At 41.8% G+C, this 26,583-nt stretch overlaps 1 protein-coding gene and 1 long non-coding RNA gene across 2 annotated transcripts in view; both read right to left on the reverse strand.

The window, feature by feature from the left end:
• kctd16b (potassium channel tetramerization domain containing 16b) overlaps window positions 1-24,889 on the reverse strand; it is a 66,603-nt gene extending 41,714 nt beyond the window's left edge. Inside the window, exon 1 of the mRNA XM_068601349.1 lies at window positions 23,070-24,889. Within this exon, the coding sequence (XP_068457450.1) occupies window positions 23,070-23,907 (838 nt within the window). The 5' untranslated portion in view covers window positions 23,908-24,889. The remainder of the gene's footprint in view (window positions 1-23,069) is intronic.
• Window positions 18,019-18,446, reverse strand: LOC137803083 (uncharacterized). Its single transcript, XR_011080013.1, has 3 exons — window positions 18,374-18,446; window positions 18,250-18,297; window positions 18,019-18,134 (listed from the first exon to the last, which is right to left on the reverse strand). It is a non-coding gene; the product is annotated as an uncharacterized lncRNA (long non-coding RNA).
• Window positions 24,890-26,583: the final 1,694 nt, after the last annotated feature.

The following is a 26,583-nucleotide window of genomic DNA, read 5'->3' on the forward strand; positions in this document are numbered from 1 at the left end:
TAATCTGTTAACTCTGTGTGGTTTGCCTGCACTCTTCTTCTCCGCTCCTTCACGTCTCAAGACTGAACATATAATACATTAGTCTATATAGACTTTATGTTTCTTTTTTTAAAGAAAATGCCTGACTTAATCAAACATCAGGTGTTCCTTCGTCTTGCATTGCAGATCTTGCATTGCGAACAACAAGTTGTCAGTCAGAAGTCACTCATTTGATTTAAATGTTCAGTTGTTTGCTGTTTGTGTGATTGGCCATCGCAGAAAAACGATGTGTTGTGTCCTCCCAAAGTTGATTCTGTTTCTGTTTCCGCTGCACCGAGCCTGATCTGGTGTGAATGCATCATTCATAAGCCCGTTTAAAACGTTTCATTGGTTAGATATGTGTAAAACCCATGGACATATGTAAAGGGTGACCAATAGCATTGATTTATGACAAACACTGAAATGACAAAATATGGAGATTAGTGATTTCCGCCCAAAAGCGATGTGATTTTTTCATCTACAGAAAACTAAGCGTACTTGTGTCCGTTCAGTCCAGTACAGTATAAATTGTTCATGTTCTGTACCAGTAGTAGTTTTATCATTTTTCCTGTGTCCTTTCCTGGCTCTGTGTTTTCCCTGGCAGCGCAATTTCTAGGCTGACGTCCCCTCCCATCGTGTCCAATCTGTCTGAACCCCGGCCCAGGACGGGCCGCTCAGCGATGGGAATTATTTTTGACACAATTCACTGTCAGGGTAAATTGGTGCAATGGGCTGAACTTGAGCATCCTAGGTGATGGAGAAGGAGAAAGGATAATGAGGGGACGGACACAGTGTGAGAGACTGGAAAAGAAGAATAGAAGGAGAGCATGGTGGGGTAATAGAGAGCTGGAAAGAGGGTGCTCTAACTGCGTGGAGATAAGGACAGAGAGCAAACTGACACGAAGACAAAAATGGACTAAAGATAGGAGGAGTGGCAGTGGAAAGGAAGATAGGGACATGTATGAATGGGAGGCGAAAGGAGAAATGTTTACAGAGGTGTGAAAACAAATGACAAACAACCACAAGTGACTAAGCAGCTTTGTTGATTTGTGTTACTTGTTAGTCCTGAAACACTGAAGACAGTTGGAGATGTTGACTCTCAGCTAAACTCTACTTTATTTTCACACGACAGCCATTGAAAATGTTGGTACATGTGTAAATATCTATCTCACTATTATCTGTGTGTGTGTGTGTGTGTGTGTGTGTGTGTGTGTGTGTGTGTGTGTGTGTGTGTGTGTGTGTGTGTGTGTGTGTGTGTGTGTGTGTGATCAGTGGAGGGATGGAGGAGTGGATGGTGGAGGAGGAGGGGGCGGTGTGCCGTTCCTCAGCATGTGAGCGAATGTGGGAACAGAAATACATCCAACTGATGAGATCTGCACTACGTTCTCTGCTTCCTCTCTTTCTCTGTCTTCTCTCTTTCTCTCTTCTTCTATCTGTGTGTAACCTGACTTCTTTGATGTGTGTGAGGCTCTGAGGGAAAAAAACTTCCGCTCCTTCCAAAGGCCCCAAACAGGGTAAGAAACGTTTGAAGGGAGAAAGTGAACTTGCCTAATGGTGTGTGGGTGAGTGGGAAGCTCAGATATTGACTACAAAAATGAAATGATTTCTACCCTGCAATATAAATGCAGTGAATTTCATGATATAATTGTATCGTTCATCTGAAACACATTTTTATTTAACATGAATTGCATTTTTAATTGTAACATTAAGTGTCTCATTATATATGTATGTCTATAAGCTTATACATCTCCCCACGCACACATTCTGACACGTAAAGATAGAGAACGTTTTAATGTTTAGACGCCACGATGAGAGACATCGTTTGAATGTTTCAGCACCGCGGAGAGAGATAGTTTGAATATTTCAGCACCATGGAGAGAGACAGAAAAAGAGAGAGAGAGAGAGAGAGAGAGAGAGAGAGAGAGAGAGAGAGAGAGACAGATGAAGAAGCTGTGCCCCAATTCCAAACCACAATGTAATTTCAAATGGTGTTAATAATACGTAGTGCATTCACAATGACTAAAAGTGACAACGTGATGTCAGCAATGTCATCCATGACATTCCATTGCTTTTTCATTATGAAGTCATAAAAGATGGCAACATGTTTAATTATGTACTACTTTTAAAAGTTTGTAACTTGTTTAAAGGTGTTTCTCGCAGACGAGTGTCTAAAACATGTCAAAAATAATTGGGCAGCACAATAATATCAATTAGCTGCTTGGAGGCGTTATAATGCATCATATTTCAAGTATTGTCATGTATATGTAATTTGTGTGGCCCCTGTCAAATTAGCTTGTAAATAAAAAATAAAAAGTTGATAGCCGACTAAAAGCAACTGAGAACTAGCGCTCCTGTTCCCTCGTCTAGTGTAGTCTGTTCATATTTGGACTGACACACATAAAAAAAGGGCTATTATTAAGACGCACTGACAGCACTTTATTCAGGAAATGTCATTGCCTAAAACACATCTGTAGACACGTCTGCGCAGGAGTGTTCTCTTATTACCAACGATAACAATCTGCAGTACCCAAACAATAGATGTTAATCATCATCTAATGAAGCGATAGAGCGTTGTCATCTTTACCGGAGCTTCAGTCTCATTGTTTTCTACTATGACTCAGAAATAAATAAACAAGGAAGATAGTAAAGATCACAAAGTCTGGATTTATTCTCTCCACTTGGCTGGTTATTAAATATTTCCTGTGATTTAGTGCAGTCTGTCCCTCTGAAGGAGACGTGAGCCGGTGATAACTTCAGGTTCATGTTATGGGAGGTCACGTAGGTCGGAGTTCATGATGCTGTCATCCTGCATAGGGAGCAAGTCAAGGTGCTTGTCCCTCTGGGGAGTAAGTGCACTCTTCTTCTGTTTTGGTCAGATTGTATATTGCATGTCATCCTCCTGTTCCCTTTGACTTACTGGACATATGCTTGGAGGCAGCATCCCAAAGAGCACTGAACTGTCACTGAAGAATGCGCTCCAAATTTCCATCCCTGTCGATCAAATTGTGACTCTGGGCCCTCGCAACCCACTCCGGTAACTCACCTTGGCAAAGTACCACGCCAACTTATCCCAGAGACTAACTGTGGCCTCAAAAAGGTTGAAATCACTTGTCATGACAGTCCATAAACATTACACGGGGGCCATAACAAAAGAAATTCCTAAGGAGGCTTTCTTTATGTGTTTATTTATTTCAGTGAAAATCTTGTCAAAGATACCTGCAGCAACATTTGCTCAAACATGGTAAACTTTGTCATCATCCATTTGCTCCTGGTCCTTAAGGGACTACATTAATTTAGCAAAGTACAGCTGAAAGAGATAACAGTGTTCACCGGTCGGGGGACCGGAGGGTGGGTGCTACCCATCCATGACGACGCTGTCGGTCAGGACAGAATTATCAGCCTGAACCGCTGTATGAGTGCAGTGCAGAGTGGCAGCCTCGAGCTAGCCAGTGGGGCATGCTAATGTGCACAAACATGCACCAAAAGCACACAACGGCCGGCACGGCATTATCAAAGCAAGGTGAAGCTTTGATAACAACGAAGAGGGAGAGTGACTATGCCTCTGCTCGAGACTTGACTGTATCTCCACATCGCAAATATTTGTTTGCTACTATTAATGTTCAGAATGTTAAATTCAGCTGCTTTTAAGAGTGAAGCGAACAAATTCCAAAACAGGCTATATCAAATTAAGCCTCAAAGCCTCAAACAGTCTTTCAAGTCTATGTCTTTGAAGATACATAATTCTTTTATAAATAAGAGTGGAAAACAACCTCAACCCAAAAAAGTAGTACTGTTGTCAGAGAGAGACTGGAGATGGCTGGTATTGCACTGCAGGATCTCAGGCAATGTCAATAAATGCCATCGGCGAAGGACATTTCTGAATTTGTCAAGTTTTTTTCCATTTGGTCATTGTTCCTTTTAAACCATTCCTTAATTATAATGACACCCACCTATTTAGTATTTATAGTGTGTTTCACCTGGAGGTGTAGCCTAAAGGTTAAATGGGCGTATGCACTCAGGGAGCAAGGCACATAGCCTCGAATCGCTCCAGAGGTAGTGCACAGTAACGAGTTGTTGTTCTGGAAAACTCCCAGAGGTGATCATATGAATATAAAGTGTGTTGCTGTACAAAGGATGCTTGAGGAGGAAAATTAAGATTAATTTCCTGGATAAATGAATCTTGTTGATTATAAAAGGGACAACAGCTTTGGTTCACTCTTCACTTCTGGAGAGAGGATTCACCCTCCAGTCACAAAAGCTATCAGGGGCATATTGTATAAAATACATTTTAACTCACTGCCTCTGCCTTTGGAAGTCTCTGTCTGCTTCTTGTTGAGAGCGGTGTCTAATTAATTAATAGCATGCGACTGTAAAATTGCTTCCACCCAGAGTTCTCTATTGTGTGTGTTGCCAAGTCTCTGTAGCAATTATAATTTCTGTGGTATTGTCAGAGAAATGATTGAGCATTAGCTTCATAGTTCTGACATGAGCTACTTTCTTTTGTGCATCATAATTCTTGCTCAAATGCATCTTCAGAGCTTAAATATTATGTATTATGTTAAATGTGTGTGTGTGTGTGTGTGTGTGTGTGTGTGTGTGTGTGTGTGTGTGTGTGTGTGTGTGTGTGTGTGTGTGTGTGTGTGTGCACATGTGTGTATGGGAAGGTACAATACAACCTCTATTAATTGATTTTTGGCCAACACAACATTGACTTAGTGCCTTATGAAGTTGATATGGTAAATGTGTTGCCTATTGCAGCAGATATGGAGTGACATTCACTTCTTTGTGAATGTAAGCAATAACTCATCCTCCTTTTAGCACTGCTTTAGTCTCTACCTGCTCGACTACTGAGGGACATGATCAGCCCTTAAGCTGCTAACTGTTCCCCTATTCGCCAGCTAGTCGCTAATATTGCTTCTCTGCAGTTTAGTGCTGTAACACTGGATTAATCTGAACTTTTTTTTATGAAAACAGCTGCTGACAGAATGCTGTGATTAGAGTCATGGGAGTCAATCAGAACACTGAAGTTGAAGCCTGTAAAACTAACTCAAGTAGAAAAGTGCACTCAGTAGATTTCTGATCTCCGCCAGGTGTGTCTGCAACGACCACTGCTCTAATCATTGATTCAATGAATACAAACCTCAATTGCCCCTGTCGAGACCGCAAATGTATTTGATGTGTTTCAGTGTGTGCTCTCAATGCAGCTGAACTGCAGTTCATTCTTTAATGTTTCATGCTTTCTCTGGACTGAATATTTCCGTGCTGCTGCGCTTATAGTTCCATTAGCTAATAGCTCTGTTAGCCAAACGCACAGTAGACAGAAGAACGCCCACTGGCTGCTAACAGCTAACTAGCTCTCCTCTTACTGTTGAGAGACAACATGCTCCACTGCAGTGAGCGATCGGTTCAATTTGTCACTACATACAAACACATGCATAGCATAAGGGCATCAGAAAAAAAGAGAACTTTGTAATTGATATCCTGGGATGATATATGAATATAAATACTATTTAAAGTTGACAAAGAGTTGGTTGAGTCAGCAGGCCAAACTTAGTTATAGTCAAATCAAGTGCTAATGTCTTCCATGTTGGGTGATCAAACATCCAGGCCGGACAGTCCGGATTTTCAATGTCCTGTCCGGTAAATTTCTCCACTGCGGCACTAATACAGGATGATCTTATCTTATCTTAATATATCTTTAACATAACTGGTGTGAGACATTGTCACTTTCTTCCTTCAATCCCGGTGACAGGCTGGCAGCATGGTTAGACTGCCCTTTAGAAAGCCTCACAATCCGTCCAACTAGCCTTCCTCAAGTGTCGCTAAAAGATAGACTTTCTCTTAAGAGAGCGCTCTGGACAAGACAGTCAAGTTATTACACAAAATGTCACAACCATGTCTTTCGCAGCACTATAGTCTAAAACTGTGGGCTAACATTCATCAACTGTGGTCGTCCAGTCACTCACTGACCGTCAGTGCATATCCAATCATGTACTTACATGCAAATCAGTTTGACTCTGGCTTGTGTAATTGTGGTTTTATGTAAATCAAGTTCACATGAAATTCATTAGTTCAACCAACCTTTTAGTTCATCACACATTACAAATATCACTAAATGTAGAGGTGAGAGCACACACAGTAATTACAGCTTACATTTGTTCTTGATGGCATAGACTGACTGAGGCAATAGGCTAACAGCATACATAACACAAGGTTCACTGTGTGACTTACAAAACAGTACTGACTCTTTAATTCATGAGACAAGCAGTGAATTAATGATCTACTTAATCAGTTGCCAATTCCATATGAAGAAATGTGTCGAGAACATTGAAATATATCTGAGAGCAGTCAGACCTCATACTGTAGCGTTCCATTTCACCTTAACATTTTGCTGATTACAGCTGTATGTTTCAGGATGAAGTACTGCACTATTTCTAAAGGAATATCAAATCAAACATCCAGTCTCAAGCCAATATCTGCCGCTTTCCCCGAATCTCTATCCCTCTCTCTTTCCTTAGAGAACACCTCGGGATCGATTGCACAAAACAAATCACCGAACAAGCTTTTGTTTTCAGATAAATAATGGACCCAGCACTATTTGTGATGGCGGTTATGTAATGTTTCTTTGCTTTTACTGCAAAAGACATTGTATTCAACAATAAATCTGAATTCTTTGAATGAAATGTCTTAGAACAATAGTATGAAACTTTCAGGGAGGCATAAAATTCTCAACATACAGAAGGTATATCTATAGCTAACCAGCTACTTCACTTCTGTTTAGAATGATTCAACACAATAAAGGTAGTTTTTGTGTTTCAAAGGCATCTGTGTCTTTCCTGACATTTGATTTATGAACGGTCAGCATAATTCCCTGCTGCTAACCTCCTGCAGCAGATGTTCACATTGGCATCAAGAATTTATTAACTTTGAACATGAGTGACTGAAGCTCATTTCCCACATCCTTTATTTTGTAGTATTTTTATGACATAATCAGATCTTGTCTTTACTTTTTTTATATACTAAAGCTAAAGATAATAATCACTGCTAGTAACGAGGGGGACAATTGTAAGTTTTACCTGTAACAGAATTAATACAAAGCTGATATGAGAAAATCTGTAATTGCATGTATGTAAAAAATCATCAGAATGAACATTCAGGGTGTTACTTTTTTTTTAAGTATCTAACCCCAACTTGGGTGCAGCAAAATCAGGATGAATTATCCGTACTATATATCTCTTTCCCTTTATGCGATGAAAGTATAGAGGTACCCAAAGCACGGTGAGACACATAAATTGAATTCAATACAGAATTTCATTTGGGACCAGACATTTCCTGGAGCCATCAGCCCTGGTATCATAATGTACAAAAGACATGAAGTACGTTTTAGCCGGAACAATCACGACTTCAAAGGCCCCCACCCTGAAAGTGGCTGTGAAAAATCATTTTCAGGCAAACCTCAAGGTCATGTCTCTCTGAAAGGTTCTGTATGGAATAGTTTTTTGTGGATGCTTTCAGGCTCCTTAAAATGAACACTGGTAAAAACAAGACTCATCATTTTCACAATGACCTACTGGATCCCTGGCCATGTGGTGTAGCCTCTGGCACCATAAAGTGGAGGTAGATTTAAAATCTTCAAGCGACCTTTGAGGGCAGTACATTGAAGAAGTTGTACTTTTCACACTTCCACCTTTGTGAGAGGACATACAATGTCAAGACAGACATTCAAAGCTTTTTTTGAACATTCAATTGAAGCTTTGAATGAAAAAAGACAATCGTTGCATCCCTAAAAACAGCCCGAAACGATAGACTTACTGTGGTCACTTTTCCGTCTGTTGCTTCTCTCAAAACCAGAGTTGGTGATTGTTGAACAGAGGAAAGACCAGCCATAGCCACTAAACCTATATGTATATTATATAGAAATGAACAAGGACTTGTAATATATTACATAGCATTGTCTTTCTGTGCTAGTGTATCTGCATTTCTGATTGTCTCTCCGTATTGTGAATTATGTGTGTGTGTGTGTGTGTGTGTGTGTGTGTGTGTGTGTGTGTGTGTGTGTGTGTGTGTGTGTGTGTGTGTGTGTGTGTGTACAGTATGTGTGCCAGTGTGAGCTGTGGAGTGGTGGTGTCTCCAGAGGCTCTGCCAGCCAATAGCTTTCTTGTCAGATTGCTGCCCTATCTGATGATCCATGAGCGCGTGAAGCAGCAGTGAAAGCCAGCGCATAGAGTGAAAATATTGCTTGATAATTCCAGATCAGATCCCCCTCTTTCATAACACATGACCTTGCAGTTTATGGTTCATATAATGCTGGGGATGCATCGGGGAAACTTCAAGGAGAGACACAGACTATATAAATTGGCTTGGCCAGATGTTTGTGTGAACTGGAAATGAATGAGGAATTCTCTCTCCCACTGCTGAGGTGCCTTTGAGGATTGCTTGTAACTCATAAGAGACACAGTGCAGTGTCTTTGATGCAAATGGCAGAAGATTGTTTGCACCCAGCAGCTAATAAAACAAAACAATCACAGGGAAACAATATGTTCTCAATAATGACTAAAGATTCATTCTTCTGATAAATGTACTAAAAACAACACTCACAAGTTATCTTTTCATCAAAACTTCACCATGGCACTGCTTTATTGTTAAATATTCTGCACCTCCAACTAGGCAGCATCTTGCATTGTGAGCAGCGAAGTGAAAGTCCTGAAAGGGTATAGACCAAGAGGCTGGCGGTTACTCAGTGGTCATTTAATTCACAGATTGACAGTAGCTCAGACGTTCTCCTCAGATAAGCAGTTACAACCACTTCCAAAACATGAAATGGATCCATTTTGGAAATCTATTATAACCTGAAATTGAATTTGCACAATTTTCCCCGTGAATTTACTTAGTAATTTAAAAAAAAGATTGACATTTTCTTTAACCAAAAACGCGCTATATTATAATTCCTGTATGTTTCACTTTGCTTAAGTTTAAAATGCGTACAAATGGCTGAAGTGAATGGGCACCAGACACATGCTAGGGCTTGAATAAAATAACAACAGTTCAGCGAATCAGATCTAAGCTTTTACCTGAACCATTGTTCTAATGAAAGACACGATAAAACAAAGTGACTTTTTAATATTACAGTCATAATTAAGTATGAGTCCAACGAGTTGAAACAAATTGAACACCTGCACCCCGTCTGTCAGTTCTGAAGTTGTTCTCAACTAAATCAAAAACAAAGTCATCATATCCTGCCGGCTGCCACAGAGGCTTCAAGCGCCACGCCTCGCCAACATGAAGTCGTACTGACTCGCATTCATCCCACCGTAACCAAGTTGATCACAGGAAGTCCTCCGTTCAGCATGAATGCATAAAGTCATCACTTCAGTTGGCTGGTAGCTGCATGCAGTATATGAGAGGCATCCATTCACATTAGCACCCCACACACTCATACCACATCACTCACACTCTCTGGTCTACTCCATATTGATAATGGATTCCTGTCTTATCGTGAGAGGGTGTGTGTGTGTGTGTGTGTGTGTGTGTGTGTGTGTGTGTGCGTGTACGTGTGCATGTGTGCGTGCGTGCGTGCATGTGTGCGTGAATGCCTGTGTGTGTGTGTGAGTGTGTGTGAGACCACCCAGTACCACGCCATGTGTTCCCAAATATCCTGCCTCTTTTTCTGGACGTTTGGATTTTACTGTTGATTTCATCATCTGAATGTCACTATGACTCCTTCTGTGGTCACACAGTGTCTGACATACATGAAGATATATATATCAATGCATGCAAGCACAGCTGCAAACATAAACTACAGACATAGTAAATACAAACAGAGAGGCCCGAAACATGATTGTCTTTAGCATACACTAAATAACTGACCGGAGATTGTGTCAGACACATGCAAGTATCTGGGCTGACAGTTTCATCCTGAGATTGAAGGTTACAGTAGGAGACATTTCTCTCTGTCAGGGGGAAGACAGGATAAATCACTGCCACAGAGACAATATAGAAGAAACTGCAGCACAAAGTGCAACAAATCCTACAAATGCATTCAAAAGACAAACTGTAGGAGCAGTACTAGAACAAAATCCACAAAGCAAACCAACAAATATCTAAAGAATAAAACAAAATGACAGAATAATAAAAGATAACATTGGGATGACCATTTCAGGCAACCAAAAATGTTGCAATTCAATCGCATGAACTGAAAACATACTGTGAAAGGGTAAAACGGGTGAGCAGTGTATCAACCTAGTTTTGTTTTGCTGTGAGTTATCTATTATTGGAAATATTCAGAATAAACTGTCGCTTTAAAGACGAAAACCAGACCGTCCAACACCATCGTAGCGACCTGTCAATCAAAAGGTAGCCACCCATCATAAAGCAGGCACTGCTTTTTTGTCTTTTACTTTGAATGTCACAATACTTCACTCAATCAACATCATAGTGTATTAAAGAAGACTTGAAACTAGTATGTGAGAGATGTGCAAAATGTTTATTGAGCTAATAAATCAAGTGAGAGCACAGCCTTTGTCTCATAGACTTCTATACAGTCCGACTTCTTTTTGCAACGAGACAGGTCACTGCCTAATGGCCATATATTTTATTCTCAACAGATAATTTATACCAAGGATGTGGCTGTGAAAAGGAGTCAGAATGAAGAAACGATCCTATGTAAAAAAAAATTAAAAAAATAGACATTCAGGTTATGTTGTGCTTGTAGCAGCTAATGTAGCCTGACATTCCCTTAAGGCAATTTATCCGACTTTCCACACCTCCCTCTGTATATATATATATATATATATATATATATATATATATATATATATATATATATATATATATATATATATATATCGTTTGCAGTACTGTTTCTCCAAGACTTGTAAATAAACGTGTGTAATTGAGCACACTTCCTCTTCAAGGAGCAACATCGTTGCTTGGGAGGCTACATAAGTATGTAGGTTCTGCAGCTTACACCGTATAGCTTAGCATAGTGGATCGCCTCAGAAATGGAGCTATATATTAGATTTTAGTTGAAAATTTAAATAAACAACACCAAGAGAGTTGAAGAAAGGTTGAGTAATCTTTTTCTCAGGAAGACATATTTTGTAGCCGAGCAAGGCCCAAAAGTTGCCCTCAAAAAATGTTAAAAGCAATGCGGTTTGGTGATGCTGGACACATCATTTGAGTTATCAATGGATAAAAGCCAAATATAAATAATAAATACAGTGGGGGGTAATATAGTGGGACATCGTGATAGCTTTAAATCACGATGTTGTGAGTTTATTTCACAAAATGTCAGAACAGGGTGAGGACCTCAGTCATCTGAAAGTAGCGTGAAGTTGGACTCCTACTCCTTTGCATTAAAAGGAATAAGTTAAAATGGTTATATCTGATTGGGTTGCCAGACGCCTCCATGTAGAGATATTCTGGGCACGTCCAACTGATACGAGACCTGGAGCAGACCCGGAACTTGCTGGAGGGATTACATATCCCATCTGGCCTGGAATCACCTCACGATCTCCTACAAAAGGCGGCAGAACGTGGGTGGGGAAAAGGACGTCTAGGCTACATGCATGGTTTGCTTCAGCTACTGGATGGATCTATTATTGTTATCAATAATACAAGGTGTGTGTGTGTGTGTATGAGGGACAAATATAGAGTACACACGTGCATCTATGCTTGCATGTGCAATGTCTTTCTCACTTAAAACAATGAAAGCACTAGGGATTCAAAATGCCTTAGGGCCTTATTATCTCTGCCATGTCAAAGGTTGAAGGTCAGGAAAAATCAGGGGTCTAGGAGGGATTGCTTTGTGTAGCAGAAACTTCACAGGGGAATATTTTTCCCCCTGTGTTTTTCATGTGGGCAAGATGTACACCAGTTATTGGACGATAGAGGCGCAGACCTCACAGAGGGCACCAGATTAGAAAGCCACATTTCTTTCTGCCAAAACAATAGTTTAATGTAGTAGAAACCAAAGCTGATGATGTTATTGTGCCTTGTATTGCAAATAAGTGAAAATACAATAACATACATTTTAACAGTCGCCAGAGGGACTTGAGAAATTGTTCAAAATGTGACCTTTTTCCCCCAACTTTTCTCTTTTCACACTTGGGTAGCAACGCCTCCTAATTGAGTCTAGAATACATCTAACAAGGCACACAGCCTCACTTACAAATGACACCCAGTCCCACTCATCCTTCTTGTGCTGACCTTTAGAGGTTTATTTTACGGTCCGCTGGACTACTGAAATGTATGGTCAGTTAGGTTGAGTGTATGTTATATAGTTTTGATAATAGAGCACCACAAGCCCTCAACGTACATCTCCTGTGCTGAGGATGACTCTATTTCCATTGCTCTTACTTGCTGTGAGTCTCCCCTTCTCTAACATATGAGGTATCTTGCCAAGAAATAACAGGAGAACTGGAGCCAATAGTATCAAATGAAAGGAAGAGAATATAAAATGAAACAGAATGAAAAGAATCTGTCCTGTTGTTTTGGCTGCTGTTAATTTTATTCCTCGGGGGATGGGAGAGAAAAAGAGATACAGACACAAACCAAATAAAGAGAAAAGGGAAGATTAAGACATTGAAAGCAATTGTAGTACCCGTTACACAAAATGAGAGCCAAATCACAGTAAACTGAAGCTCATGCAGGAAGAAAAATCAAAGAACAGGTGTATATTGAAAGAAGAAAAGACAGGAATAAAACAAAGGCCTGGAATAAAATAAATGACTATGAAACACAGCTGTACAAGCAGCGACAGCAAAGGCAGTCAGAAACATCTGCCAGCAGCCTCAGCGCTGGCAGATGTGCACTCCAGGAGAGATGTTTGAAATAAGCAAAACACCAGCCAGAGTTTGTTTACAGAAAGTCACAAGGCTGAGCTCTCTGCACAACACCTTGATGCTTTAAATGCTCCTGAGAAAACCAAAAAATATCCGATCCAACCAACTGGCAGAGAATCAAATGCCAGAAGCAGCATCAGATACAGAACAGGAAGGTGGGACCCTGAAAGAAAAACACGCTTGTGGCATACATACTTGACGCCCACTTGTAGATTTCAATCCAAAACATATTCCTATGTTGCAAGTGAGCCAAAATGTGAGTGTCTATTTGTATTTTCGCAAAGCTGTTTGTTATCCGTGATGGATTTGTTCACACTCAGCTGTCTCCACTGAACACAGCTTTTAAAATGAAGAATGAAGAAGTCTGCAATGCCAACAGGCAGAGATACCCTGATACCATCACCAGAGATTAAGCTGCCCCCCACTGTATGTATGTGTGTGTGTGTGTGTGTGTGTGTGTGTGTGTTCACCATCATTTGTTGTTCCCTCTCTCCTCGTGCATACTGCCATGTGCCTCTTGGTGTGGTCTAATACATGCTGTATGCGGGGCACTTTCTTAAGAAAAACCAGAAGGCCCATGTGGTGAATGAAACACAGAATTGTGATGCTCTAAGTGTACTTGTGCGAGAACACAAACCATCTGATCAGTAAAACGGGCTCATAAACCAAACACGGCAAAGCCCACAAATGCCCATGAGGAGTTAAAGGTATTAACAGATGAGCCCAAAAAAAACTTTGAAAAGATTTGGATTTTCAAAGCCAACTTTCCTCAACCAACACCGTGAATATTGATTCTGAATCTTCTGTTTTGTTCATTGGTAACTTAACATGAGTCGATTTTAAGTTTGTTTGCTTGCACAATCTGGCACGTGTCTTGATAAAACTTTTACTCTCTAAAAACAAAAAAGCATAGCGATGTGTGTATTGATGACGGGAATTCAAACTGAAGGGACAGAGAAGTGAATTAGAAATGGAGAGAAGGACCTTTCGAAAGGGGCGAGTGATGTCTGAGAGTGAACGGCAAAGTGACATTTTTTATTGGGTGTTGCATGAAAACAGGAGTGTGCGATCTGAAAGTGTCCTCTATTCCACCTCACACACGCTCAGAACATGCACATGCAACACACACAGTAGTCTCAATCATACTGAATGAGCTTTGCTCCTCAACGAGAACATGTCATTACATTATGAGACAACTACATTATTGCTCTGATGCCAGCGTGAAGTGTAGTGTGTGTGCTTGTATCTATGTGCATGGAGGAGAGAACCTTAACGATTGCACCTAAATGTCAGCCGGTAACCGATTTAATTGGCTAAATGAGTTTCTGAGGTGATGGATGTTGATAATTGTCTGGCTCCATTTGCTTGTTTCTCGTCCCAGCACAGACGAGCGTGTACAAATGAGGCGTACCACGCTCCAGAGATCCGATCGAGACTCTCTGTGCACGACCATGTGGTTTGCGCGCACAAATACAGTGCTGGTTTGTGTTGGAACATTGATTGTGTTGCCGTAGCCCGACGCATACTGCTTACTAATCCCTCTAAAGCTTTAGCCAGGTTAATCTTGTGGTAAACAATGTGTCTCTAGGCTAGACTGTGCTGTCTGATCTTATCTGCATAATGTGTGTGTTTGTGTGTGTGTGTGTGTGTGTGTGTGTGTTTGTGCGTGCGTGTGCTTGCGTGTGTATATATATATATATATATGTCCTGTCGAGTGTTCCCACCCTGATGTGCTTGCGGTTGTCCTGCAAAACCAATTTACTAACAAACCTCCTGTCTGCAGACCATAATCACACAGTTTCCCAGCCAGCAAATCATTATCTACACACAGCTAATACAGCCTTGTGTGGTTAGGAGACTATAATACAGGTAGTATGTGTACGTAGGACCCCAGGTAGCAACCCATTACTTTTGTAAACAAACAGCCGGGCCCTCTGTGTGGCTGCCACAGTGACTGCGAAGTCCTCTGTGAACAATACTCAATTATTCTTGCACTGTGAATAGTAAACAGGAACGCGGGCGAGATGGGATGATAGCAGACACTCATTTTCTATAAATCATCATCGCTATGAGACAGAACACAGCAGGTCTATAGCCGCTATAACTCTTTAAATCTCAGTGTATGTTTCATGAAGCTCAGCCAGATGACGGCAACAAATCTGATGCTGGAGTGTTCCTCCTTTACTCCTTCTGTCATGAACAATGACTCATTCTTCATTTGTTTTACTCTTACATCTGTAAGGCATTTATTGCCATGGATCTGTTAAATGTATTGTATCCAGTCTTGGATAAGTGTTATGGTATTTGCTGACTTTGTGAAATTCAACCGGCATTGTTGGGAAATCGTGCTCAGATCATGTTGGTTGTTCATAGTAATGCTCAAAATATTGTATAATTATTATTTATTTTAAATAAATGGTACATTTATTATAATACATCTTTTCACAAATAAATTCTGAAAAAAATACCTAAAATAACACGAGTACCAGAACTCATTTGGGGTCCATATCACTCTTTGAACAGACCTGCTAAAGCCTCAAAGGGCTCTCCCCCTCTTGGAGCAACTCGGGTCTCAGAAGGCATTGTCAACATAGTTTAGGACTGTCGTCAATCCATTGTGCCGTGCAGAAACCCAGTGAACTAAATGGTTTGCATTCAATTGATTGATTACATGTTGGTCATAATTAATTTAAACTTGATTTTTGACAGCCATAGTTCTGACTTTGGTTTGTCCCCATTAAGCAACATCCAATATGGGATACTCTATCCTCTTCAAATCTATCGCCAAAACAGCCTCCAACACACATCCTGCATGTTATTGTTGCATAAAGCCTTTTGTTGCTTCAGAGAGAGAAGCACAAAATCCGACAAGTGACTTGAGGCAACGTCAGTTGGTGTAGAAGACCACAGGATTGAAAATGAAAGAATATTAGTGCGGAGAGTTGGAAAGAAGGAAGCTCCCCGGACCTCTGTAACCCTCTCTTCCCCTGTGCCTACAGATCTTTTGTGTCCTTTCTTTGAAAACAGTCTACATTATTCTGTCAATGTTATAGGAGTATAGGGAGTGGAGTGGAGTACTCTTTTTATCCAAGCTTGGTTTTCAATGCAGTAAGGCGTCTTTTAAGGACCATTTTGCGTATTTTTGAAAATAATAAAAATAATAATAATGTGTGCTGGGTGTGAATCCAAAAGAATTAAACTAAATCCAAGGTGAAATGGATCGTAAGGTTTAAAACTCTTTCCTGTCCCTACTTTATATTAATAGGTAGAAGTGATTCCACACAACAGTCAGAGATATTGCTGATATCTATGCACACAGATAGTGTGTCTATAGATCTCGAATATGTTCCTGTGTGTGCTTTAATGGACAGAGAGCTTCACCGACACTTAGAAATGAAATGGTGATGACAGTGTGCTCTAGCAAGCAGCTGAGTACTCTGAAATGACACCGAGGGATTACTAATGAGGCACAGTATTGGAGTTTTGAATAATCCTCTGCCGTGGAATAACTTCAGGTACAGTCTGGTGTCATGTTAAAGACCTTTTTTTTTAAACGTCATTATAGTATACATAATCAACATTTGTTCTAATTTTTTTTCACTGTACTCTGGAAGAGAAATTCCAAATTACAATTTCTATAAAACAGAAGGCTTTTACCACGTTACCATTGGTGGTTTCAGTAATTTCCTCTGGAGTTAATTTCCCCTGGAGTTGTGATATTAGTGCCTCTTTCTTTCTTAATAGACATTAGGACTTTATTGCCACTTACAAATGAAATGCCACTAACATTCTGCCCTAGGAAGCTATAAAGCACTGTAGAATGAAATTACAGCAGTATGACCATATGCTCCATCAAGCTGTGGACCACTGCTGTGTGAGTGACAGTGTGTGGTTCTAATGAGGCACAGTGGAATATGGAACCATCAAAAACACGATCAAAATGTAAAAAAAAAAAATACTAATAGTCTGAATATTGACAGACAGTTTCATCAGTCACACTATCTTTAGAATGATGAAGATGAATGAAGGGCCCGGTAGAGGTAAATGAGGCCCTGCACTAAATGAGGAGAGAACGAGAAGAAAGAAACCCACACACTAGTGAAGACAAGACTCCACAGAAAAAGTCTCTCCGACGGAAACTTCCTACTTTTTTTCATGAAATCTCAACAAAAAAAAACACCGCAATTAGGTGTTTGAACTGATTTTATTCTCAGGATATCGATCCTCTTTCGCATGAGATCTTCTATTTGGGAAACTTGCAACAAACTTAATAAATGGCCGCAGTCTTTAAACTGAACTGTGACATGCACTCCCACGGTGGATACACCCTTTGGTTTGATGAGGTGATGCAATTACTGATGTGATGGGAATTCTGTGCATCCTTAACATGGAGTTTCCAGCCAATCTCGGTTCGCGCATACCGGGACTATTAAAGCATTGATGCATTGCAGCAGCCAGCCGGTGGGTTGAGCGAGGAGCCTCTCCAGCTGCAGTTTCGGTCATTACGGCGACGCTCCACACCTCGTCGCACCGCAGAGCACTTATTCCAACACAACAGGGGAAGAGCATCAGCATTATAACAACTGTGCCCGCCACCACAGAGAGAATAGAGTGTCAAGAGTCACAGAGGAGGAGAAAATGGGCTGATAGACGACAAGGAGAGGAGGGAGTCGCTGAGGGGAGCTTGTTGCCGACGCTCCGGTGTTCACTCTCTTTTCTCTTTCTCTTTCTCTCCCCCATCTCTCTCTTTCTTGTTCTCGTTCTCTCTCCCAGAGCGCTGTAGTTCACCATATCCTCCAGAGGCCGGGGATTATGGGAATCTGCGCTTCGTAACTACACTAATCTTCCAAAGGAGAAGGTCAATGGGAAGCTAGACAAACAGGAAGTCTGTCTTCTTTCCATATCACCCACTTGCCCATTATCCATTATTTCATCTCCACTTACTTTCACACAAGCCCATCCGCACCTCCCAGTATGAGCTATTATGCAAAATCACAAATATATGGTTTCAAGATATGGTCATTTTCGGTTTATTTCACTGAAAAGACTCACTTTTCATCACTTATCCGACACCTGCTTTAAGGTTACTGTTTTCAGTGTTGTTTCTTCGATCTGAAGAATATTCCCATTGGAAAGCTGTTTTTAATGTTTCGGTGAGAAGGAGATAGGGTCATCCGTTCTTTTGTTTCTTTACAACCTTTCTGTATTTCTGACTCAGTCAAAAGTCTCTTTTTCCCCTGCAGCTTGTACAAAACGCTGCAACTCTGATTCTTACTGGACAAAAAGAGAAGCTCGCGGAAATTTTATCTGACTCTCCAGAGCAGTGTATCAATATGAAAGACAGCAACGTAATGTGAGGAATTTGTAAGACTACAACTTGATTACTTACCAAGCATCCATGAACCATCTCCCAGGTTGCTTACACAATCAGCACACCCTTGAAAAGGCTAGATATGGATCATCTTTTCAAATAAAACATTTTTTATAGGCATTCCTGTAGTGTAAATAATTACCAGAAGCTACAGTGACGCTGGTATGATTTCATCTTGTGACTGTATGAGTGAGCCATCAAAATATTCTCCTGGGGACACCTACTGTAGCGTAAACTATCACTTTCAGCAATCTAGTGGTTCTATGAGTTTTAAATATAGCACTACTTGGGTGAACAAAGCACCACTGGATGTAGTGGAACTGTACTGGCTGTGGTATCAAAGAAGTAGCATCACCAGTAGTCATAGAAACAGAAGCAGTGATAAGAAGAATAGCAGTGTTTTTTTTATCTTCTTTCATGAATCAAACAGTGTTCCTTTTTGTCTCAGCCTGAATAATGCTGGGTTGAGGTGTGTGGTGGTGGCGGTGGTGGTGGTGGTGGTCTCCCCTGTGGAGCTCGGGCCAGGGTAGCAGCTGTCCCTATCAAGACTCTCCTCAGAGCTGTCACGGCCTGTCTGCTCCTCGGCTAATCACTTCCTACAGGCCTGCAGCATGGGACCGCCGCTGCTTAATGTCGTCAGCGACGGGGCCGAGAACATCTCGCGCAATGAGTGTGATGTAGTTTCATATGGTGATGAGCGTGCATGAGAGTCTGAAAGTGGTGTGTGTGTGTGTGTGTGTGAGGGGTGGGTTGGTGTGCAGGTGTGTTTAGCCAGCGGCTCAACGGGTGTGCAAATGCCTCAGGTATTGCAACGGGGGTCACGCGTTAACACACACGCAAACAAAAACACATTACCATAACCACGGCCCCTTGTTTCCCACCTGCCAAAACACATTTGCTACACAAGGAGTTACCCATCTGCATGTAACAAGCTAATGGCACAGTGTGTCACACGCCAGCACACATGCTCATATGAAAATGGCCATTTGTAATGACACACACTTCACTCTGGCATGTTCGGCTGAGGTCTGACAAAATAAAGCCTGGGAAAATATATCCTCAGCCAAAATAAAATAGAGTTTTTACTGTCCTTTCGGCAAAAATATCCTGTTTTTGCCACACAGATGCTGTTGTGTTGTTTGATGGTTCTGTTGCAGTAGGCTCTGTCTGGCCCTGCGGCAAATACCACAGAACCAACTGTCAACAGAGATGATTCATTATCAGTCACTCGAGCCACGCAACAAATTAATAACTATATTTGCCTTCTGGGGTCCCACAGGCCATCCTGAATTTGAATAGCCACAAACTGAAGAAACAAAAGGCTGATGGGTGTAATCAGAGTAGTGTAAGATCCAGTGCAATAGATAACAAGCAAAAAGAGGATTTGAATATATAAAGGTGGTTTAGGCTTCTGGCAAGAAAACACATGAAACTTATTAGTAAATATGGAAACGAAAGTTAGTTACTGTTGTTGTGTCCTTAAGCAGTTTACTCTAAACATGAATGGCTTCACTATAGAGGCCACATAAAGGCCGAAATCTTGTCTTAAACGTATAATAATGAGACCCCTGAAAATATAGGTTGCTGTGACCTAAACAAACAGCAAAGTGTTGGTCATATTCGCTTGCTAACTGTCCACTTTAACAAAGCAACGTTAATGTTAATGGCAGTTGACTGGCAACCGCTAATGCTGATGACAGCTTCTTGTGGATGATGTCATCCACTTTTCAGCACATCAAATGTGTCAAAGGTATGTGGACTGATGCGCATTACAGCCGTGTGTGGTTGTTGCACATCTCTTTCCAAAATAATGGGCACTAACACCAAGCAGCCTCCACTTCTCTTGGAAGGCTTTCCACAAGATGTGGGAGTCTAGCTGCAAGGATTAGCTTCCTTTCAGCTACAAAAGCATCAGTGTGGTTGGCCACCGATGTTGGGATAAGGCATGGCTCACAGCTGACGTTCCAATTAATCCTAAAATGTTCAGTGAGGTTAAGGTCAAGGCCAGATGGGGAAATCATATCTTTAGGGATCTCTCTTTGTGCGCAGGGGCATTGTCAAGTTGGATATAAAAAAATAAATAAAAGAGCTTCCTTAATCTTGACGAAAAGCTCAGTGTTGTCTAAAACATGCCCAGAGCCTTAAGGAGTTGAATATGGCCAATCGAACGCCGACAAATGAGAAAGACAGACGCGTAGACATATACACAAAAGAAGCGCAAGCACAAAGAGGCAGACAAAAGGCTCAAATGTAGAATGAGACCGACACAGATGCGGGTAAACAAACAATCATGGAGATGGACAGGCAGAGATATGAATAAGAAGCGAGACAGGAGGTGCGACGGAGCAGTGAGGCATGTAAAGGCAACTGGTGCCGCCGCGCTGCTCCCTTGCCCCTGCGGCGCATGGAGCAAAATAAAGCTGGAAAGAGGGAGGGTGGGAACCGAGACGAAAGAGAAAAGCCGAGTATGATTGACTAGAGCAAAATGAAAAGACATGAAAGGAGAAGAAGGAGAGACGAGAGAAGGAAGGCGAGGAAGGCGAGGAAGAGGGAGGATGGGAAGAAGGGAGAGGCTCGCTCGCCAAAAATGTGACAGGCAGATAAACAAGAGAATGTCAGTGACTACATTTAATCCACTGGGTGACTGCAGCGTTTAACAAAGTCCCTGCACGATTTTGGTTTGTGTGTGCGCACGCCAAACCTGCGTTCTTGCGTGTGCGCCTCTGTGATTGTGCCCGGGTTACCTGAGCTTCTGTGTGTACTTTTGCCTCTGTCTGAGTGCTTGTAGGCTTTTGTGTGCCCGCATATGTCGAGATACAGGCCCGACACATCTGCCACTGTGCCCTCGCCTTTGAGAGTGCGCCCTCTAACAAGCTGAACATTTGTCAACAAAGCGAGGAAGCAGTTGTTGTTTGCCAGCAAGCAAGGAGAGACCTGCAGCGGCAGCCCACAGACACACTGCCAGGTATTGCATAAGCAAGGTGTGTGTGTGTGTGGGTGGGTGTGTGTATGTCTAGTGTGTCAGTAGCCCCCACCACCACTTGATGTGGCTTGTTAGTGCTACTTCTGGGGGTTATAAGAGCCATCCAGTCATTGTAGCAGCTTCATGCAGGACATTAATGCACAGCTCATTTAAAATGGAGCCAGCTCAGCAGACTGCTCTTGTATGTTTGTTTTTTTTTTACTCTTGTTTTTTTTTTTTTTTGCTCTGTGGCCGTGTGTTCTTTGGACTTATGTCATTTCAAGAACATTTTTTGAACGAAATGAATAACAAGTATTATTTTGGGGATGTGCAGAACTTACAGATAACACCATAACGTCATAAACACAACTATTCTTACATAACAAACTATTAAATTATCATTTTAAGCTCATTTGCAACATAATGGAATTTACTTGCCAAACATCTGGACACTTGGTCACTGAAATTATGCAGCAAAGCCAGTAGTAAAAACAAAAAAACAGTATCTTAGAGAAACTATTACTCTACGTTATTAACACATATCCTGATAGCTGCCTTGACACATTGATCTCTGCACTGTTGGCAGACTCTTCTGTTCTATTGGCAGCTACAGTTATGTAACAAGATTTCATATTTGGGAATGTTTCAATAAAAAAACAACACATAACACAAATGTACACATTTTTGTGAAATGGTTTTACTGTGCCTGCAGTGAAAATTACATTTATAAAGCCATGGCATACTTTTCACACAGCTTGTGTGGGCAAAAAAACACATTTACAGAAAATATAACAAACTATCTTTGAAAGCCAACATGGTTTAGTTTATTGTAGCACTTCAATACAGTTAAGTGTCTGATTAATTGATGAATTGATTACTTATGGTTAGTTTTGTGCTTTAGCAATCCAAGTGGTGCATATGTACTAAAAGCTAAGCAAAGTGTCACACTGTCAATTTTATGGCAGTAATCAAGTTTGGGATAGATTATATCAGAGATTTATTTTTTTTTTGTCGCATCATAAAATCTTATGGAAACTAATTTAAAAGAGTCTTAATCTCTTCCTCACTACTGCTCTTTCCAGGTTCCTACCAGCCAGTTGGCAAAGATGAAGAAACGTAATGAATCAAAAAAGCCAGAAGGAAATGCAAGAAGTTGAAAGGATGGGATGGATGAAAGCAGACAGGAGGTGGAGTAGAAAATTGCACGAAGATGAGAAATGGCAAGCGTTGACAAATCATTGCTCTGACATTTGCCATGTCTCAGATGGAAGGGAAATGATCAAAATCAAGTTAAATCTTATGAAATATAAACCAGCCTGCAAGAGAGTACAAAATGCTGCAACATGCTGTAATAGACTTGAACACATGGTGATCAGAACATGAAGTATAGTCCTTCTTTATGCGTTTGCTGATAAGGTTGCATTGCTTCCAGGGAGAGATAACGACACCTTGGCTTAACCCCAATTACCAGGAGTGATCTCTAATTAGTTTTGTCCCACAAGGCTCAGACAAAACTTATTTCGCTTGTTCACTCCGCGTAAGCTTTACTCTACATTTGTGTTTGCATGGAAATATAGCTTATGCTTCTTTTTTTTAAAAAAGTTTTTCAAAAGTTACACAATTTCAGAAGCTGTAGGTCAAATAGACCGGAAGCAGCTTCCCACTGTCTCCAGCAGCCACCACACTGAAGTGTCCAGTACACCCACATCATTCAAAATAGGGGATGTCCTGTGCTAGAAACGCCCATTCAGCCTTATCACGAGATGTCTCTCTCACACATAGGACCAGCAACACAAGCGCGCCGCCTAGCGGTGACTCGAACTTTGTGTGCACGTGAACGCTGACCCGCTGCAATAAAAGCCACGGTGTCACTTACGGTAGAAGACGTATTCGGTGTAGCTGGACCAGATCTTGTCCTCCGTGTGCTGGTTGACAAACGAGGCGGTGACTGACGAGTTGCAGGCCACCATTTGGAAACCGCACTCCGACAGCATGTCAAAAGACCTCTCCAGGTGCTTGAACTTGAGGTAAAACCGGGAGGTGTACCGATCCGGGGTCCTGTCCGGATCCCGGCTCTCGTTCAGGGTCTCCCCGAAAACTTCTTTGGCGAGGGCCACCCGGCCGCAAATCAGTATCCGAGGCACCCTCCTAAACTTGGCGTCAGTCTGGGTCTCTCGGCCCGTGGTGCACGATCCCCGGTACCCCACCGTGATGAAGCCGCTCTTTCTGTCCGCGGGGACGAGAGAGGAGGGCGGACACTGCCGGTTGTCGCTGCCCTGGGACCCATCTTCATAGTCGCTGTGGAAGTAGTCGTCCGGGCTGTGCTTGATGTCGTCGGGGGTCAGGAGCTTCACCAAGTCGGGCAATTGGAAGTACTCTGCCTCTTTCCTGAGCCTCCCTTTCTCCGGGAAGTGGTCCGGGAGGACGACTTGCCTGTCTCGCAGGTAGTCCAACACATACCGGAATAGAAAACCGTCTCTATCGATGAAATAGCGTCCCTTCGGGTCTCTCGCCAGGTCATTAGACGCATCTTTTTTCGAAGAAAATAGCTTGCCGAGTAATGAATTCGGCGTCCCCACCAAAGTTGAGTGACGCGTGTAATAAACCTGACCCCCGACGTTTAATTCAACAACATCTGGGAAACTGTTCTGGACCGACGCTTGCTCTTTGGTGTTAGTCCTACAGTTCCCAGTCAGCGCCATCGTTTCCGTCATGAATAGCTAGAAACAGGCTACACACCCAATACAGCAAGTATCACAAAAAAAAGGAGCCCCAAAAAAAAAAACCGGTGGCTCAGGATGTTAAAAGTTCCTCAGCTGTGTCCTCGGTTATTTTTGTGTTGATTCGGGGCCTCCAACTTCACCTTACAACAATCTGAATATACATTCTTCATCGATCCATGACCATTATCACCTACCAGTCTTTTGCCGTTGTCGAAAATGGGAGGGGGAGGAAGGGGTGGTGGGTGGAGAAACGGCAGTCCAGGGCGTCCCCCTGTGAATGTTAAATTAAAAGAAGGCTGAGATGGATGAAGGGGAGGAGGAAATAATCAGTGTTGCGAGAGAAAGAGGAAATGTATCCGGGCGCATCAAAGCCTTGCATCAGAGGCAAATGTAAGAGCATTACAGGATGGGGGGTCGGGGTGGACCGGTGGAGGCTGTAACGTCTACAGCACCGAATGAAAAAGTCCTACTTAATAGACAAATATAAAATCCTTCTGCACACACACACACACACACGCACACTTACATCCACACACACAGAGAACGTGAAGCAGGAAGAACTGGTCAAACGAGAAAAGTCCAAGAACTTAGGACACGGTCCACACTGGAGAAGGTGCTGATGTGCTGTCACTTTTTTCTCCAACTTCCCTCGAACACCGGCTGTGCTTCTTTTTTTTTTCTTCCCCCGAGCTGTGCAGACGAGCGGGAGGAGGCAGAATCCCGTCCAGTGGCAGAAACTTCGCAGGGATTGCACACGCAACAATCGGGGGGGTCCTGTGATGGTTTAGTCTGTAGCCTGTCACTACAAATGTGTCGTCTGATCCGGACTGAATTGAATGAAGTCCCCTCCTCGAGAAAATGTATCGTATTTGCTGTCTTTAAAAGGTGTCAAAAAAAGAAAAGAAAAGAAATATGTGTTCTTTCTTTCTCCTCAGCAGCGGAGAGGACCGACCCGCTGCTGCTGGCTGCTTTTACCCGGAGCTGTTCGCGGTGCTGAAGCAAGCCCCCCTCCCCCTCTCATTCTCCCCCCCATCACCCTCCTCCCATCACCCTCCCTTCCATACTCCCCTCCCTGCACACAGACTCTCTCTCTCTCTCTCTCTCTCTCTCTCTCTCTCTCTCTCTCTCTCTCTCTCTCTCTCTCTCTCTCTCTCTCTCTCTAACACACACACACACACACAAGCTTCTGAACGCTTATGGAGCGATGCCAGGCAGCCGGGTGGGAAAAACAAAAGTCTCTAAATCTTTGCCAAAAACCACTGACCAGAAAACAGTTCTTTTGTCAAAAAAAAAAGAACTATCATATACATCACATGCGGTTCTACACATGTATATAATGTTTAATGTTGCCATTCACTTCCTCCATTTGTAAATGAGCCTGTTTAAAAAACAAAAGTTTCAGGCTGCGCATAGTCGTGGAAGCGCTGCATAAATAAGCTAAATGCCCACAGTGCTGTAATTTGACCCCCAGCTGGAATCTATTTGCATGCATAACATTTAGTCTGAATACCTAAATACAGGACATATTTTGATTTCCACAGTACACACTGTTTTTGTACTGTTCCCAGTTTCCCATTTTGATTGCAACTTGTTCGTCGTTTTCATTTTGGAGCCCTTTTACACATTCAAATTCATCAACGAAAATGCTATCTTAAAGACCCAGATAAACGGCTGTGACTGGCAGCGAGCTGAAACATTATGTGATGAGTTTGTCTTTGTAAGGTAAGCAACAGTGCCTCCCTCTGTTTGCATTGCGACAAAGTCAGACGTCCTCTTTCATCACCAAAGACATGTCCTCAGACAGAAAAGTGATGTAATTAGTGCATGACAGCATAACATAATTTTTTACCAAACTGTGACTATAGATTGCTATTTACGTCATGCTTCACAGCCACACAACAAGTGAAAAAAACAATAAAAACACATATTGAGGGTGTGAGACAAAAGAGACCAGAATGTGTTTATTTCACTGGTACAAGACACTGTGAATTAGATTGTTACATAATTCAGTTTGTAATAAATCCAAAAACAAGACAACTAGCTCAGTAATAACATAATCTGTGGCCTCAAAAACTTACACCATCTCCTCCTACTGCAGGTCTAAATCACGGGTTGTAAAATAGGATGCAAAAGTATCAAATATATACAAAGTCTTTTACCTGCATGTTTGCTTCTTTTATTTTCCTTTGGTGTCCACTTTAAGCAACCTTGCCTTGAGCAAAACTGCATTTTTTGGCATTCCTTCACTAGATGTGTTCTACCTCCGAGGACATTCATTTCTCTTTCTATTTTAAATATAGATTTTAGTCTGTTTACCTTTCTGTGCACTGTAGTTTACAGAAGCAGAGCCACTTTGTTGTTCTTGCTCAGAGGCACTTCAGCAATATTGGGCAGCACTTGGACTGGGAAAGCAAGACCTCAACTACTCCGTAGTGTCTCAAGCAGTCCTCCCTGTATGTAGCCGGAATTCTAAACAACATTTTTCCTCTGTGCCAACATGTGTTCACAATTTTTAAATACCATCTATTTTAAAAAACCAAACATGCCTTCTGAAATCCCTGACTTTTCAATTTGAAGTTGATTTGTTTATTTAACATTGGCCATGCACAACACCAGCATTCGTTTTATAGCTAATTTGAATTTGTGGTCCTTGGGCACAATTCTGGG

This window comes from Clinocottus analis, unplaced genomic scaffold (genome assembly GCF_023055335.1).
Source record: "Clinocottus analis isolate CAN_PGR_092001 unplaced genomic scaffold, fCliAna1.0.p SCAF_5, whole genome shotgun sequence".
In the NCBI taxonomy this organism is placed as follows: Eukaryota; Metazoa; Chordata; class Actinopteri; order Perciformes; family Cottidae; genus Clinocottus; species Clinocottus analis.